We start from the raw sequence: 16589 nt of genomic DNA, 5'->3' as shown, positions 1-16589 counted from the left end.
ATATATTAAAACAAAAAACATGATTTAAACGGCGTTATTATGTCCAATACCATCATGTCTATTTATCGCAGGAAGAAGAAAGCAACAACATTGCTTTAAATATTAGTCAAATGACGTCAGATGCGCCGCAGCAATGGGTATTTGTCTGCTTGCTTCAGAAATGAACATGCATGGTTCAGTCCTGCTCGCATGCCTTTTTTTTTTTTAATCTCCCAAACTTATATATATATATATATATATATATACTTATTTGTTTATTTATCATATTCAGTGTAGAGCACTTTTTAACAATTTTTAATCTTTTTTTTTCTGCACATTATTCCTACTGGATAAAGCTCGAAGCACAAGTGAGTCATGAGGGCTTTGCCTCTTATTTTTCAAGTGAAGTAAACTGCAAGCAGCCTTGTGTACCAGCATGTGAAGGAGAATATGAGCAGGGGGGTTGATAATGTGTGTGTGGATGTAATTGTGATAAAGGGTGCTGATCATTTTCCTCCTGCCAGTGTTCAGTGTCGATGTGAAGTTCCTGACCACAGTTTGGTGTCCAGTTTTCATATAAAAACTCCAAACAAAAATCAGTTCACTGTGTGCAAGTGTCAGTGTTGATACATTTTAAAAACAAACCTGGTGGTATTTTCTTTTATCTTTTAGTAGACCTGCACATGCTGAATGAAAGTTAAAGGCCAATCTGGTGGTATTGTTTTTGTCTGTCTTTATGTAGACCTGCAAATGCTGGATTAGTAAATGGCCAACTTAGTGATATTTTTGTCTGTATTGATGTAGACCTGCGTGTGCTGGAGTAGTAAATGGCCAACTTAGTAATATTTTTTGTCTATCTTTATGTAGACCTGCATGTGCTGGACTTTGTATTTTTTATCAGTTCTTTTGTCCATGTGTTTGTCCTGCCGCAGGAGTGAAGCCCAACTTTCCTGCTCAGATTTGATATATTATGCTTTATTTGATAGCAGACCAGTTGGATTTGATATAAGCTTTATTGGATAGTAAGCTGGCTGGATTTGCAGAGTGCAACAGCCCATGCTGATGCCTCTGTGTTGTATAAAACTTCATGCTGTATAACTTGTCAGTTGCCTTGTAGTATATGTATGCATCCTACAGGCCTTTAATGAAGACAACAAAAATCAGGATTTGCATGACATGATTTGTGATTTTAAAAAAATTGTTGTGAATGTGTTGACCTGTCTGTCCCACATCAAATGATGGGGCGAAAACTCATGCAATCAATTGGACACATTCATCAATGCAAATAGAAGTGTTTTATTAGCAACACTGTTGATTATGAAATATCACAGACAAGGAATGCATTTTTTCACAATCTGCACAAGAAAATAACCCTGTCTTCCAAGATACAGAGATTTCACCTTCAAGGCTTGAATCTGTTTTCTGAATGAACAATGATGGGACAAGTGGAAGAAAAGAAAACAACAACAAAAAACGGAAAAAAACCCAAAAAGCCTGCCAGTTTAATCTCAGAAATAAAACCCATCTGCTACTGTTCATATCCAACTTGAAACTCATTTTGAATCAAATCCATCATATGTGCAAATGACTCCATATTTAAAAAAGCACTTTAGAGCTTGGTCTCTGACCACAGATAAATCGCACAGTATAAAGTATCATCATCATCCTCAGCTACTGGCTGTCAACCTGGGTGTTCAGAAGCCAGCACTGCCATGCTCAGTACTGGTTTACCAATTCATCTCTAAGTGGTAAAGTTTCAGTTTCACTTTCTCAAGGAGGCGTCACTGCGTTCGGACAAATCCATACACGCTACACCACATCTGTTGAGCAGATGCCTGACCAGCAGCATAACCCAACGTGCTTAAGTGGTAAAGAGTAACAGCAACAACAGGCTGAGGTTGTGTAACACCTTGCGTCAGAAAGTGGCGAATCTTAAAAACATTTATAATAATAAAAAAAAAAAAAAAAAAAAGAAGCCTCGCTTGAACTGGGAACATATTTTTTCAATGAATTTCAGATTTAAAACACACACACACACAAAACAAAACAACTAAACAAAAGGTTTTTGCAAGTAAACTAACCCATTAACTCTTGACAACTGAAAGCATGATTTTCAGGAATGACAGTCTTTTCTGCAAACATCACTGGATAGGCTGAGGACATGTGAAAAACAGGGAGAGTGGAATTCTATGGGAAATTAAAAACATGTTAGATGGCCATGTTCCAACTCTTTTCATTGTACTACAGTGCTCAGAACAGAGGACCGAGATGTTCCAACTCTTTGCATTATACTGCAGTGCTCAGAACAGAGGCCTGTCATGTTCCAACTCTTTGCATTATACTACAGTGCTCAGAACAGAGGACTGCAATGTTCCAACTCTTTGCATTATACTACAGTGCTCAGAACAGAGGACTGCAATGTTCCAACTCTTTGCATTATACTACAGTGCTCAGAACAGGACTGCAATGTTCCAACTCTTTGCATTATACTACAGTGCTCAGAACAGGACTGCAATGTTCCAACTCTTTGCATTATACTACAGTGCTCAGAACAGAGGACTGTGATGTTTCAACTCTTTGCATTATACTGCAGTGCTCAGAACAGAGGACCAAGATGTTCCAGCTCTTTGCATTATACTATGATGCTCAGAACGGAGGCCTGTGCTGACTGCAAAAACTGGTAAGACACTGCAATAATAGTACTAATGGGATATGCCCACTTTTGCTGCATCTATATGCTGATAAAAAAAAAACCCATGTTGTAGACAATAACTGTGATATGCCCACTTTTGCTGCACTTATATGCTGATCCAAAACCCATGTTGTAGCAATAACAATGTGATATGCCTACTTTTGCTGCACCTATATGCTGATCCAAAACCCATGTTGTAGTCATGTTTTTAATTCAGCTTCATCAAACAGCTGCTGAACCTGAAGTGAAACATAAGAAGAAAAACGCCTCCTCTAAAATAATTTCTAAAGGCAAACCCCTCCTGGGATTCTCATTTCAGTTTCAGTTGCTCAAGGAGGCGTCACTGCGTTCGGACAAATCCATATACGCTACACCACATCTGCCAAGCAGATGCCTGACCAGCAGCGTAACCCAACACGCTTAGTCAGGCCTTGAGAAAAGAAAAAAAAAACTTTTTGTAATTGTTCACTTAACTTTTGGAATTTGTCATTACTAACAAATTAAAATAAGACCGACAAAAGATGAAATTCTGAAGGATAGATATTTCCTCACATTTCCCATCTGACAAATGAACAATTTCATTTGGTGATTATAGATGTGTACACAAGATTGGAACCAGAGTCATTTCCTGACCATGTAAAGTTTGCAGTCTTGTAACTCATCCAAAGACTGTCATTTCTTGACCACATTCACAGATCTTGACAAATGTTAATATAAAAAAAAGTGTTTTTTTTTAATCACTTTATCAGCTAAACAAAAAACAGCTACAGAAAACGTAACCAATGTTCGCGATGTGAAACATTAACTGATTAAGAGGACAAAAGGCTGGCCATAGGACCATATAACATTTTCACCAAGTGACTCCCATCCTCATCTCCACCCCTGAGTTAGTGTATGTTTTTTCTTCCTAACTTAGTAACTTTGTGCTCCAAAACCAAGGTCAAACTGACTTGGGGCAAATCACTGATCTATCTATCTGAAATCTTGCAATCACTGATCTACCTGCAATCACTGATCTATCAGTCAGAAACCCTGCAGTCACTGACCTATCAGTCTGAAACCCTGCAGTCACTGACCTATCAGTCTGAAACCCTGCAGTCACTGACCTATCAGTCAGAAACCCTGCAGTCACTGACCTATCATTGTTTTAATAAGAAATCTTAAAATCACTGATCTATCATTTGAAATCCTGCAGTCACTGATCCATCACAAATCACATAACAGGTGGAATACTTTGTGGAAGTTCACTGCCAACTGACAGTGAAAGGCACAAACACAACAACAGACATATATTCCCAAAAGTAAACTTTTTCCAACCAGTTCAAAAGAACTGGGAAAACAAAACCATAAAGTCATATGAAAATTATGATACATGGCTCATCACATGCACATGTGACCAACTTGGAATCACAATGAAGCAAAATCATGCTAATTATACAGGTCTGGCAGTTCTGTTCCTTCAATGGTACTTGGGTGATAAATTGCTTTGCTGCCACAAAATATCACAGTGTATTATCATGCCACAAAGTATCACAGTGAATTACCAAAGTATTGTTGCTACTAATCAACAACACAGTTAACTATCAATAAACTTTTTTTCTTTTACTTTCTTTCCACTCAAAATTATCTTTTTGTAGGAAATGATACTTCCTGTAGTTTTTTCCTCCCAAAAATATCAATTTGAAAACACTTTGGACATTCTTGTTTTAAATAACTGCCATAATAAAAAATCTGGATTTTTTGGTATGGACAAAAATATATTAGAAAGTGACAAAGCGTGAGAGGGGAAACCTGTCAACTTGTCAAAATAACCCAGAAGTAATCTAGCTGGTCATTTACCTGGTGTTTAACATGCTGGTGAAAAGTGTGAAATGCGACACACTTAAGTGTACTCCTTTCGGATGGATCACAGACTTGAAATACCATCAGAACATATGTATAACTTTCTTGTTCACAAAATACACAGGCCATACACACATGCAATTTTTCTCTTCCAGAAGACATTCTGGGATGAAAATCAAGTGTCCAGGATTTCACCTTTATGTTGGCATTTGTATAACAGTGGTGAAACTGTCACAATGACAGACTTGTTCTCTTGTGAAAACATCAGTGGGATGAATATATCAATTTTCAGTGATGACTATGATTTTTGTGCAATAATTCATACATGTATGCAAGCAGAAAATTTCAAACCCATGTGGTTGATCAAGTCATGGCATTCATGAGTCCTATTTGATGTATAATGATAAACAGGTAGCAGACAACTTCATACGAGTATCACACCATTCACTGTAATCTTTCACTGTTGATACTGATTGTCTCTGCCTGACAGAGATCTTCAGCAGTTCCACACAACACTCACATAGTTGTAAGCCATGGAATCCTTTCCACATGGAAATGAAGTCACTGTCAAATGGTGGTCACACACATCTCCAGATGGCTGCATTTCAGCAAGCAGCACTTTTGTCATATCTTGTCTTTTTTGTGTGTGTTTGGTTTGTGGATTCAACCAGGTAATTGTCTGTCCTCAAGCTGATAAACACTGATCAATCCGAAAACTCAAATGATCCAAGTTCATGTCAATAAAAATCACATTCACCACAACGCAGCTGAATTTATCCTAACTTTTCATTCATTTGACCGATACTTCTCTTACCGTGAGTATTACTACTCTTAGCTTCAGTCTTGCCAAATACGAGTTGGCTTTTATCTGGAGACCTCAATCCAGCTGATAAAACCAGGGGACTAACCAGCGCGTCCACCCAGCTATCATCACCTGGGTCACATTCCCATGGTCAGTGGAACACTCACACTTCCTCTGGCTGTCCAACAGTCACAAGGCAACTGACTACAATGGAACACTCACACTTCCTCTGGCTGTCCAACAGTCACAAGGCAACTGACTACAATGGAACACTCACACTTCCTCTGGCTGTCCAATGGTCACAAGGCAACTGACTACAATGGAACACTCACACTTGATCTGGCTGTCCAATGGTCACAAGGCAACTGACTACAATGGAACACTCACACTTCCTCTGGCTGTCCAATGGTCACAAGGCAACTGACTACAATGGAACACTCACACTTGATCTGACTGTCCAATGGTCACAAGGCAACCGACTATCAAGGAGAAGCACAGTGTGGACCACCAGCCATCATCAAGAATCGCGGTCCTGTTTGGGTTTTTTCTTCATCTTCTTGGTCCTCTCCCACCTGACCGTGTCTGCCTCCAGGACCGCTAACTCCATCAGGCGTTGCTGGAACGTGGGGTTAGCTCCCGACAGGGGGTCGCTGTATTTGGGTTCCACTGAAACAGACACTTTACTTCAAAACATGGTTCCACTGAGACAGACACTTTACTTCAAAACATGGTTCCACTGAAACTGACACTTTACTTTTCTGATTGATTGCACTGATGTGGATATTTTTATATGGCGCCTATCCTCGGTCAGAGACCAAGCTCTAAGCACTTTACAAACATGGGGTCATTTGCACAATAGGCTGCCTACCTGGGTAGAGCCGACTGACAGCTGCCACTGGGCACTCATCATTCATTTCCTGTGTCATTCAATCAGATTTCAGGCACGCATAAATACACACTCAGACATGTAACATTTTATGTGTATGACCGTTTCTGTTTATCTACCCTGCCATGTAGGCAGCCATATTCCATTTTCAGGGGTGTGCATACTGGGTATGTTCTTGTTTCCATAACCCACCAAACGCTGACATGGATTACAGGATCTTTAATCTGCATATTTGATCTTCTGCGTGCGTGTACACATGAAGGGGGTTCAGGCACTGGCAGGTCTGCACATAAGTTGACCTGGGAGATCGGAAAAATCTCCATCCTTTACCCACCAGGCGCCATCACCGAGATTCGAACCCGGGAACCTCAGACTGAAAGTCCAACGCTTTAACCATATGGTTATTGCCCCCGTCGCTTCAATACATAGTTCCACTGAATCGGGCAGGCTACTTCAATACATAGTTCCACTGAATCAGGCAGGCTACTTCAAAACATGGTTCCACTGAAACAGGCTTTTCTTCAAAACATACTTCCACTGAAACCGCTAGCCATGTATTAGTAATTGCTCACTCTTATCTACCGTTAAAAAGACGCACACACAAAAGCCACTTCTGACAAGGTTCAGGACCACCATCACAGTGGCAGCAGCATGCTACACAGCCAACCCCCACCCCACCCCCCAACTCCGTTGTGTATTTCGCCAACTAGGCTCCTACTACATACTCCATCAAAGTCCAAATGATCAAGCAAAAGCCTAAAAGCCGTGATATATATGGGTTACAGGATCTTTAATGCGCGTATTTGGTCTTCTGCATGCGTATACACACAAAGGGGTTGCAGGCACTGGCAGGTGTGCACATTTGTTGACCTGGGAGATTGGAAAAATCTCCACCCTTTACACACCAGGCGCCATTACCAAGATTTGAACCACGGACAAACAGATTGAGAGTCCGGTGCGTAAACCACTTGGCTATTTTATTATCCGTATCTTCTGCATTTCGAAAACTGTTGCTAAACAGATTAGCACTTTGATAATCTGTATTTTGAGCTGGACCTTGTCATGAAGTTTGCAAAGGCATTTGATAGGTCAACCAGTCTGCTCCTGCACAAACTCCGCTATCATGGCATTCGTGGTGAAACCAATGCATGGGTCGCAGACTTCCTCAGCAACAGAACAGACAGTGGTCATAAACAGGGTTATCTCCAGCTTTACTAATGCCCTCTCAAGGGTACCACAGGGTTCAGTCCTTGGTCCATGCCTCTTTTTCATATACATCAATGATCTGCCTGAGAAGCTGGCACCAAAAGCACGCCTTTTCACAGATGATACAGCAGTGAATAAGGTAGTATAGCAGCATCCCAGGACCATGTACAAATACAACAAGACCTCCACAGACTCACAAAGTGGGAGAACAGCTGGGACATGGTGTTCCATCCTGGAAAATGCTACACCCTACCTGTAACGAGAAGCAGGAAAACACAGGAGCAAGCTTACAAGCTGCATAGCCACGTTTTATAAACAGTGGATGCCATTAAATACCTTGGAGTGACAGTCAGCAAAGATCTTAGTTGGAAGAAACATATCAAAAACATTTGCTCCAAAGCGAACAAAACCTTAGGTTTCCCTGAAGGAATTTAAAAGTCAGCTTCCAGACCATCAGGGTACTGGCATAAGTCTTTTGTCCACCTAGTACTTGAATTTTCAGCATCAGTCTGGGAACCACATCAACAACAGGACATTGACCGTCTGGAATGAGTACAACGTCGTGCAGCAAGATTCACACTGAGGCACTACAGAACTGAACACGTCGAGCATCTCCAACATGATTAACCAGCTCAAGTGGCCCACTCTCAAACAGCGATGTCAAACGACACGACTGGCCATGCTATACAAATTGCAGCATGACAAGGTAATCATGCCCTCCCTGAAGCAGAAACTCATCCCAACACCGCTGCGACAACGAAAAGCCCACCCAGAACAGCTGTCCCAGATCTTCTGTAAGACAGTACAGACAGGTGGGATTCCTCCCAAGAACAATTTGGGAATGCCCTGCCCCTGACAGCTGTGGAGGCCAATACCACTGACTTTTTTGTATCGGTGTCGCAGAGGCTGCTGAAAGATAACTGACTTTTTTTCATCCTGTGAACCACCACCAAAGAAAGAAGGAGGATCTAGGTAATATCTTTAATTCTCAGTGTAGGGATCATGGATCAAAGTAGCGGTAAATGACGGACTGGAGCTGTGCTGGTTGGCGTTTATCCCCAGGGAGCAATTGCTGGCTAGAGTGGTCCAGCCTAGATACTGCGAAATGAAGGTCCATTAAAAAAAAGAAAAAAAGAAAAAAAAAGAGTTATTGCCTTTTCCTGCAGATCCCCCATACAGTGACAGAAGAAACAAAATGTAATTGTGGTCACTATATGGAAGGAAGGAAGGACTCACTTTCGACGCACAACTAGCACATTCACTATCTTAGTAATGTTAAAAATAGAACTTTAGACCATGCGTACAGACAACACAGACGCCTTGGACATCATCCCCCCAAACTACAACAGTCATGTCCCCTGATCACTCAAACCGGCCATTGAAACCGTACATCCGGAAACGAAGCACCGCAATACCAAGTTCTGGAAAGGGACACGGCAGTGATAGTGGGGACTACAACAGGCCGTCAAGCATTTATGTGCATTCATTTACTGGTCATTGTAATGCCGTAATTTCTACACGAGGGAGAAAAAAAATCAAAAACAGTTGAGCGAACAAAATGAAGGGGAGAAAAAGAGAACTGACATTCACACAACCTGTTGTCACCAGAGGCCAACCCGCACGACACCAGAGGCCAGCCCGCAAGACACCAGAGGCCAGGCCAGCCCGCATGACGCAAAAAACAGCTCACCCCTTCATCATCACCTGACTCTCGCCCCCCACCCCCTCCCCTCCACCAGAAGAATTCTCACGAATTGCATGTGCAATCCACACGGAGAATCAGCACACAACGAACTGGTTCGGCTCTCAGTCTCTTTCTTTCTCCCGCGCGCGCACATACACACGCACATGCACACACACACACAAGCCAACTACCCCATCAGCATTCTCTAAAAAATACTGTTTCATTTGCACGTCAGTCAATGGAGCACATTAGAATCAAGTATGTGGCAGATCAAAGAAACAAACACACAATAAACAAACAAACAAAAAAAACCCAAACAAATACAGCAACAAACCCCAAACAAAGTATACTGCTGGGAAATCAAAGTGGACGTAAAGCCAGGATGGAGTGCAGTATGGGTATAACAAAAGTGAACCAAGAAATCTACACACACACACACACACACACAGATATATAAACTAGTCAAATCTGGATAACCATTCACCCCCATACGCCCTCCCCACCTCACCCACCCACCCAAAAGAAAGAAACAAAAAAACACCCAACCTTCTTTCGCCACTCGAACGCCACCGTTGGCCGCTCCAGCACCACCTGGTCCGAAACTTCCACTCCCACCCCCACCCCCGTGATGCAGCAGCTGACGAGTGGACGTACTGGTGCTCAGGTTAACGGGCCGACGGCCAGGCACCATCCCCCCTCCTCCCCCACCACTGCTGCCACCACCTCCTCCTCCGCTACCCGGGGTGGGGGCGGAGGTGGACTTGCCAGATGAGGTGGTTGTGGTGCCGGTGCTGGAGCCACGCGTCTGCTGCAGGTGTCCCGGGTTCCACAGGGTTCCCATGGCAACCAGGTCATCCTCCCGACCTGATGGACAGGAAGAAATGTGTAGTGTGTGTGTGTGTGTGTGTGTGTGTGTGTGTGTGTGCGTGTGTGTCCCGGGTTCCACAGGGTTCCCATGGCAACCAGGTCCTCCTCCTGAACTAACGGACAGCAAGAATGTGTGTGTGTGTGTGTCTGAGAGAGAGAGAGAGAGAGAGAGAGAGAGAGAGAGAGAGTATGTGTCTGTGAGGGGTGGGGAGAGGGTGAGGGGGGGGGGGGGGCAGCGGGGGGTTCATGCATTACATCTTCTCTCTTAACTCTGTGAACAGTCATTGGGTGCCGCACAGAAGAACCGTTCACCACATTCCCCCAGGTCTGACGGTTATGTGTCAAAGACTGGGTCTCTGCAAATGGCTTTCCAGTTCATTCTGCAATGTTGTCAGTCCATCGTTTTTCCTGTCTCTCCCTCCGTCTCCCTGCCTGAATAGTTCCTTGGAGGATTGTTTAAGCAAGGCCATTGGATCTTGTTACATGACCATACCATCGTCAGTATCTGAACTGATGTCAGCAGATGTTCATAATGTCCAACGTGCTGTTGGATGGTATGGCACACTTCTTCATTGGTGATGTGACCAGTGATACACTGACACTGATGTTCGGTAACTTGTCATGACATCTCACCATCATTGGTGATGTGACCAGTGATACACTGACACAGATGTTTGGTAACTTGTCATGACATCTCACCATCATGGCTTGAATTATATTTTTCCAATTCCGCCGTAAGGGTCCATTTCTGGTATGTATACAGGAAGATGGAAAATAACAGTGCATGCACAAATTTGATCTTGTATCTAATGGTGATGTTGTCATCCTTCCATATTGGTTTTCGACTGAACCCGTCTACAGACAGCCAGGACTTCACCCCTCTACAGACACCCAGGTCTTCACCCCTCTTTGCTATCCTAAAGAGGATTTCTGGTTTGAATCCTTCATTGCTGGATCCCAGGTGGGCGAACTGTTGAGCAGTTCCTAGCTTCTGTCTCTGAACAGTTATAGGAGCAGTGATGGTGGTGGTGTAGCATTATACACACCAAGAAATGTGTGTGAAGGATAGAGGAGGAGAGAGAGGAAGAGACAGATACACTGTGTTTATGTGTGGTGGGGGGTCAAATTTCATACACGCCCAAGTACATATATGTATGTATGTATATATATATATATATATATATATATATATATATATATATATATATATATATATATATTGAGAGAGAGAGAGAATAAGATAATGACTGGATGAATGAATGAATTATGAACGAACTTGATTTCTACTGGGCGCGTAAAAATTTCCAGTTTGGCTGTGTGTTTGCAGCGCCACACCACAGACACACAAACCAAGAAACCATCAAATGCCTGTACAGTAGACAACACACACACACACACACACACACACACACACACACACACCAAGAAACCATCAAATGCCTGTACAGTAGACAACACACACACACACACACACACACACTGCAAAAGGAGAGACAGACAGACAGAGGGAGGAGAGAGAGGGGGAGACAGATAGGGAGAGAGAGACAGAGAGGGAGGAAGAGGAATGTGGAGAGGGAATGAGTCTTAATTTTTACTGTGTTCCAAGGAATACCATTTTTACAAGGACATCTGCACTGCACGTCTTGGATTGAGTCAGACAGAATGAGAGAAGTGGAGAGTGACAGACAGACAGACAGACAGACAGACAGACACAGGCACACACACACACACCACACCACAAGCCAAGCTAACACAAGGCAACCAAAGCACAGCCCAACAGAAGCAGCGCTGTGTACCACTGTTTCGGTGAGACAGGAAGTGGTCTGCTCTCAGCAGGTTGTTCTTGATGCCATTGGCCCGAAGCGGGGACTGCTTGGTGCCCAGGGAGCTGCCTAGGGAGCTGCCCACAGGCCGCAGCTCCTCACGATCCCGGTCAAAAGGCACTGCAACCCAAAGAAGAAATCGAGTCGTCATTCTGATCGCATCACAACCCAGCCAATCGCACGTCATGTACATCTGGAATGAAGACACTCGACGTACTCAAACAGGACTGACTCACCCCTCTACAGACACCCAGGACTTCACCCCTCTACAGACAGGACTTCACCCCTCTACAGACACCCAGGACTTCACCCCTCTACAGACAGGACCTAACCCCTCTACAGACAGGACTTCACCCCTCTACATATAGGACTCCACCCCTCTACAGACAGACAGGACTCCACCCCTCTACAGACAGGACCTCACCCCTCTACAGACAGCCAGGACTCCACCCCTCTACAGATAGACAAGACTCCACCCCTCTACAGACAGGACTCCACCCCTCTACAGATAGACAGGACTCCACCCCTCTACAGATAGACAGGACTCCACCCCTCTACAGACAGGACTCCACCCCTCTACAGACAGGACTCCACCCCTCTACAAACAGGACTCCACCCCTCTACCCAGGACTCCACCCCTCTACAGACAGCCAGGACCTCACCCCTATACAGACAGCTAGGATTCCCTTTTTAATCAAGAAGACAACCATAACAACATCCAGACCCTAGAACAGAACAACCTGAGATTATTAATTTTGTCAAGGGCGCTAAATCATTAAATCGTACAACTCAAATGTGACTTACTGACCTTTATCGAAGTTGGGGGCCTTGCGGCCATTGGCGTTGTTCCTGGAGGGAGGCCTCTTGTTGCCGTGCAGGTCCAACTCCTTCAACCTGTGCTTCTCCTGGGGATGCTCTCCCCCATCCCTCTCCGTGCCATCCCCGCCACTGCCCCCGTACAGCAACTCCGTGCCAGACACAGGGACCGTTGGGGTGCTGGAGGAGCTGAAAGGTGGGCAGAAGTCTTCAGTTCAGTTAGACAGGAAGGAGAAGACCGAAGAGTCTTCAGTTGGACAGGATGGGAGAAGGAAGAGTCTTCAGCTGGACAGGATGGGAGAAGAGGGAAGTCTTCAGTTGGAAAGGAAGGAGAAGAGGGAAGTCTTCAGTTGGAAAGGAAGGGAGAAGAGGGAAGTCTTCAGTTGGACAGGAAGGGAGAAGAGGTAAGAGTCTCCAGTTGGACAGGGAGAAGAGGACAGTCTTCAGTTGGACAGGAAGGGAGAAGAGGTAAGAGTCTTCAGTTGGACAGGAAGAAGAGGACAGTCTTCAGTTGGACAGGATGGGAGAAGAGGGAAGAGTCTTTAGTTGGAAAGGAAGGGAGGAAGGAAGAATCTTCAGTTGGACAGGTAGGGAGAAGAGGGAAGATTCTCGGTTGGACAGGGAGCAAAGGGGAGTCTTTGGCTGGACAGGGAGAAGAGGACAGTCTTCAGTTGGACTGGGAGAAGAGGGAAGAGTCTTCAGTTGCACAGGATGGGAGAAAAGACATTTTTTCCTGCCTGGACTGACAACTAGATTTTTCACAATTGCTAATGATGTTCTCTTCGACAGGCATATGCTGCGACTCTACTCTATCCACTACCTTAAAACTAACCATCTGCGTTTGTATAATCTCACACACAGCACATTTTCAATGTTCGTTTTAATTTCTTTAACAAAGTCAGACAAACATTTTCTGATCAGTAACACAGTTCCCCCAGAACTGCGACCTCTTCTGGACAGTTTACTAGCTGGAGAATACCAGACTGCCGCTCACTGGCCGTCGTTGACCTGGTTCTCCACTTACACTCCTCGGGTACATCAGCACCGCTAACGTGACGTCAGGTGCACGAGGCGAGACACTACCACTGTGTGCGTGGTCAGCGATTGGCTGGCTGGCTACTGTGCTGCATGACGGCTGTGCACGTTGTGTTGACACGCCGTGTTGCTCAGGTGTAAGGGGCGTGTGTTGAACTGTCAGTGGCTGCACACTCCTGGGGCCATATTCAAGAGCACATCATGCCTGAGGGTAAATGTGTACCTGTGGGTAATCTGCCCGAGGCAAGGCAAACTGCCCGAGGGTAAGCAGTATCCAGTATTCATGAACACAAGAGTCTGCCCGCGTGTCTACAAACCCGAAGGCAATTTACCCTTACTACCTGCCAAGGGTGACTGCCCACGAAGCAGAGGAAAATATGGCGGATCCTTTGCAGCATTTTTCTCTCTTTTTTCTTTAAGGGAAAACAGGCGTGCTTTACGGACAGCACGTGTTTTGCGAACTCTCTTGACAATGTTTGAGTTGTGGTGGATGAGAAGTGAAACTGAGAGCATGCACAGACGGGAATCACTGGGATTTAAAAAAAAAAAATTATTATTTTTTTTTTAAAAAGACGATGGGTTAGTTGTCTGGCGTGTGTCTTGAATACGAAGATAACTTATCCTTCAAGGTAAACTGTACCCGTGGGTCCCAACCATGTCAAAGATAACTTGCCTGAAGGCAAAATGAATTTTGTCTTGAATACAGCCCCTAATGTGCAGTTTACCACTGGAGAAGTACCCGCTCTGGCCAGCTTTCCGGAGATCCCTCAGCTGCTTGGATTGACGTCTGGTCAGGTCTTGAGCTCGTCCTTCTGCATGCTGGCTCTGGCGTCGCGATCAGTCATCAGGCACATCACGTCTCCCCACCTCAAAAACTTGGCGATGATGGGGTGAGGGTCGGGGTTCTGGGGACTGTGCTTGCCCAGTCTGTGTGCCCGTTCAATAAGATATCTGTCTTGACACATAGCGGTCCAGGGTCTGCTGAACCTTGTCGGCACAGGCTGCATAATCTTCTGGTACATCTGCTTCAGGGATGCCGAACACTTTCACATTATTTCGTCTGGAGAAGCCCTCCAGACGATCCACTTCATCTTGCTGGTCTGAGAGAGTTTTATTCATTTCGTCGTGCTTCTCACACAGTGATACGATTGGAGACAGACAGACAGAAAGAGAGAGAGACAGGCAGACAGACAGACAGATAGCGAGACAGAGAGAGGGAAGAAGCAAGGAGAGACTGAGACAGAGAGACGTGGGACAGATACAGAGAGTGAGACATAGATAGAGATGATAATTATAAGGCTGAGAAACAGAAAGAAAAAGACTTACATAAAGAAAGAAGGAAACAGACAGAAACAGAGGTAACAGAAATGAATGAACCCAGTATGTGGAGGAAAAACAACATTATGACGGTCATGTAACATGATCGCCTTTTTACACACACACACACACCACCCATCAGTGTCTCTCCTCCCCACTGACGTTGCACCAAGAAGCCTTTGTAACCACCACCGTCCGCCTACCACTCACTCCACCCCTCACACCTCGCCGTATCTATCATGCTGGGTCACACACCAACAGTCATTATCCTCGGTCTGCCAACAAGTACTTTCAGCACTAGACCAGTATGTACTGTCACAATCAGACGGTGGGGAAGAAAGACTGGAGAGAGAGAGAGAGAGGGATTCAAATGCTCGTGACATAATATACGTACAAAATGGTGAAATGTGTCAGGAAGTAAATAATAAAATCTTCGCTGTCACACACACACGCACGCACACACACACTCAAACACACACACGTGCACGCACGCATACATATATACATACACGCACGCACACACACATACATACACACTCACACACACACGCATACATATATACATACACGCACGCACACACACACACACACAACACTAACACACACACACAGACATTCCCACAAACAGAGAGAGAGAGAGAGAGAGAGGGGGGGGGGTATATCCTTTTAAGTGGAAAGACGTTAAATTGAACACAGTCACACGCCACACCCCGACACCATGCCCCCACCCCCACTGTCCAAACGTACTCAGAGAAGCTGCTGCGGTAAGCTTTGATGAATGGGCGGAAAGGACTGTAGCACACCCAGCCTGTTTCCGGGTAGATGAACTTGCATGTCATCTTTCTCCCGGACCCACCATCGCCACCTGACACCGGCGCTGAGGGAACCATGTTCACACTCGGTGAAAAGAACAATAAAATAAAATGAAAATAAAAACCAAAAAAAATGCTAAAGAAAAGAAGCACAGCACTTCCAGACACCGTCGAAATTGTCTGAACCCCTGGAAACGGAGTACGGCAGCCTAAACGGCGACGGCTTCCCCGAGACGGGGAGAGGTGGAAGACTGAAAACACCCCCCATCCCCCCAAAAAAGGTCGTATTGAAAACAAACGAACAAAAAAGGTCGTTCGTATAAACGTCTACTCTTTGTTCTGATACCTTGGCTGCAGCCTTACAAACGCAAGAAGACAGGAAGAAAGGAAAGAAGAAAGCGCGGAAGAAGAAGAATATAATGAAAAGCAGGAGTGGGGGTCGAGGAGGAGGAAGAGGAAGAGATCATCACGACTGAATAAATAAAGTAAAGAAAAAGCTAAACAAATATTCGATCGTATTGATCCCTGAATCCCCACACACTATATAAGAACACCTGCAAGTTTCACATCAATCTGATTTGTGGCACACGTCACAAAGTGTTCTCAGTGGTCATGGGGCCATTTGATGACAAAGCTGATGACACCATACTGTTGTCATTTATGTCGTTATTTAGAAGTGAAGGCTTTGTTGACAAAACTGCGGACACTGCGGTGTGTCAAACATCCCACTGTTGTCGTATGTCTTTGTTTCAACGCCGCCACCACCAAACAGTCGAAGACAGAATTTTCCTTTATACTCCTCTCGCACACACTGCATTCTATGTAAAA

The 16589-nt window shown here is 44.6% G+C and overlaps 1 protein-coding gene across 1 annotated transcript in view; it reads right to left on the bottom strand.

Moving 5' to 3' along the window:
- Positions 1 to 1937: 1937 nt before the first annotated feature.
- The window catches only part of LOC143280233 (uncharacterized), a 97445-nt gene continuing 82793 nt past the window's right edge, over positions 1938 to 16589 (bottom strand). Inside the window, exons 2-5 of the mRNA XM_076584866.1 lie at positions 12590 to 12786; positions 11755 to 11901; positions 9638 to 9955; positions 1938 to 5981 (exon numbers count right to left, since the gene is read on the bottom strand). Coding sequence (XP_076440981.1) covers positions 5833 to 5981; positions 9638 to 9955; positions 11755 to 11901; positions 12590 to 12786 — 811 coding nt within the window. The 3' untranslated portion in view covers positions 1938 to 5832. The remainder of the gene's footprint in view (positions 5982 to 9637; positions 9956 to 11754; positions 11902 to 12589; positions 12787 to 16589) is intronic.

Source organism: Babylonia areolata, chromosome 3 (assembly GCF_041734735.1).
Source record: "Babylonia areolata isolate BAREFJ2019XMU chromosome 3, ASM4173473v1, whole genome shotgun sequence".
Lineage (NCBI taxonomy): Eukaryota > Metazoa > Mollusca > Gastropoda > Neogastropoda > Buccinidae > Babylonia > Babylonia areolata.
Note: the sequence above shows the minus strand (reverse complement) of the source record. Positions and strands in the feature narration are given on the sequence as shown.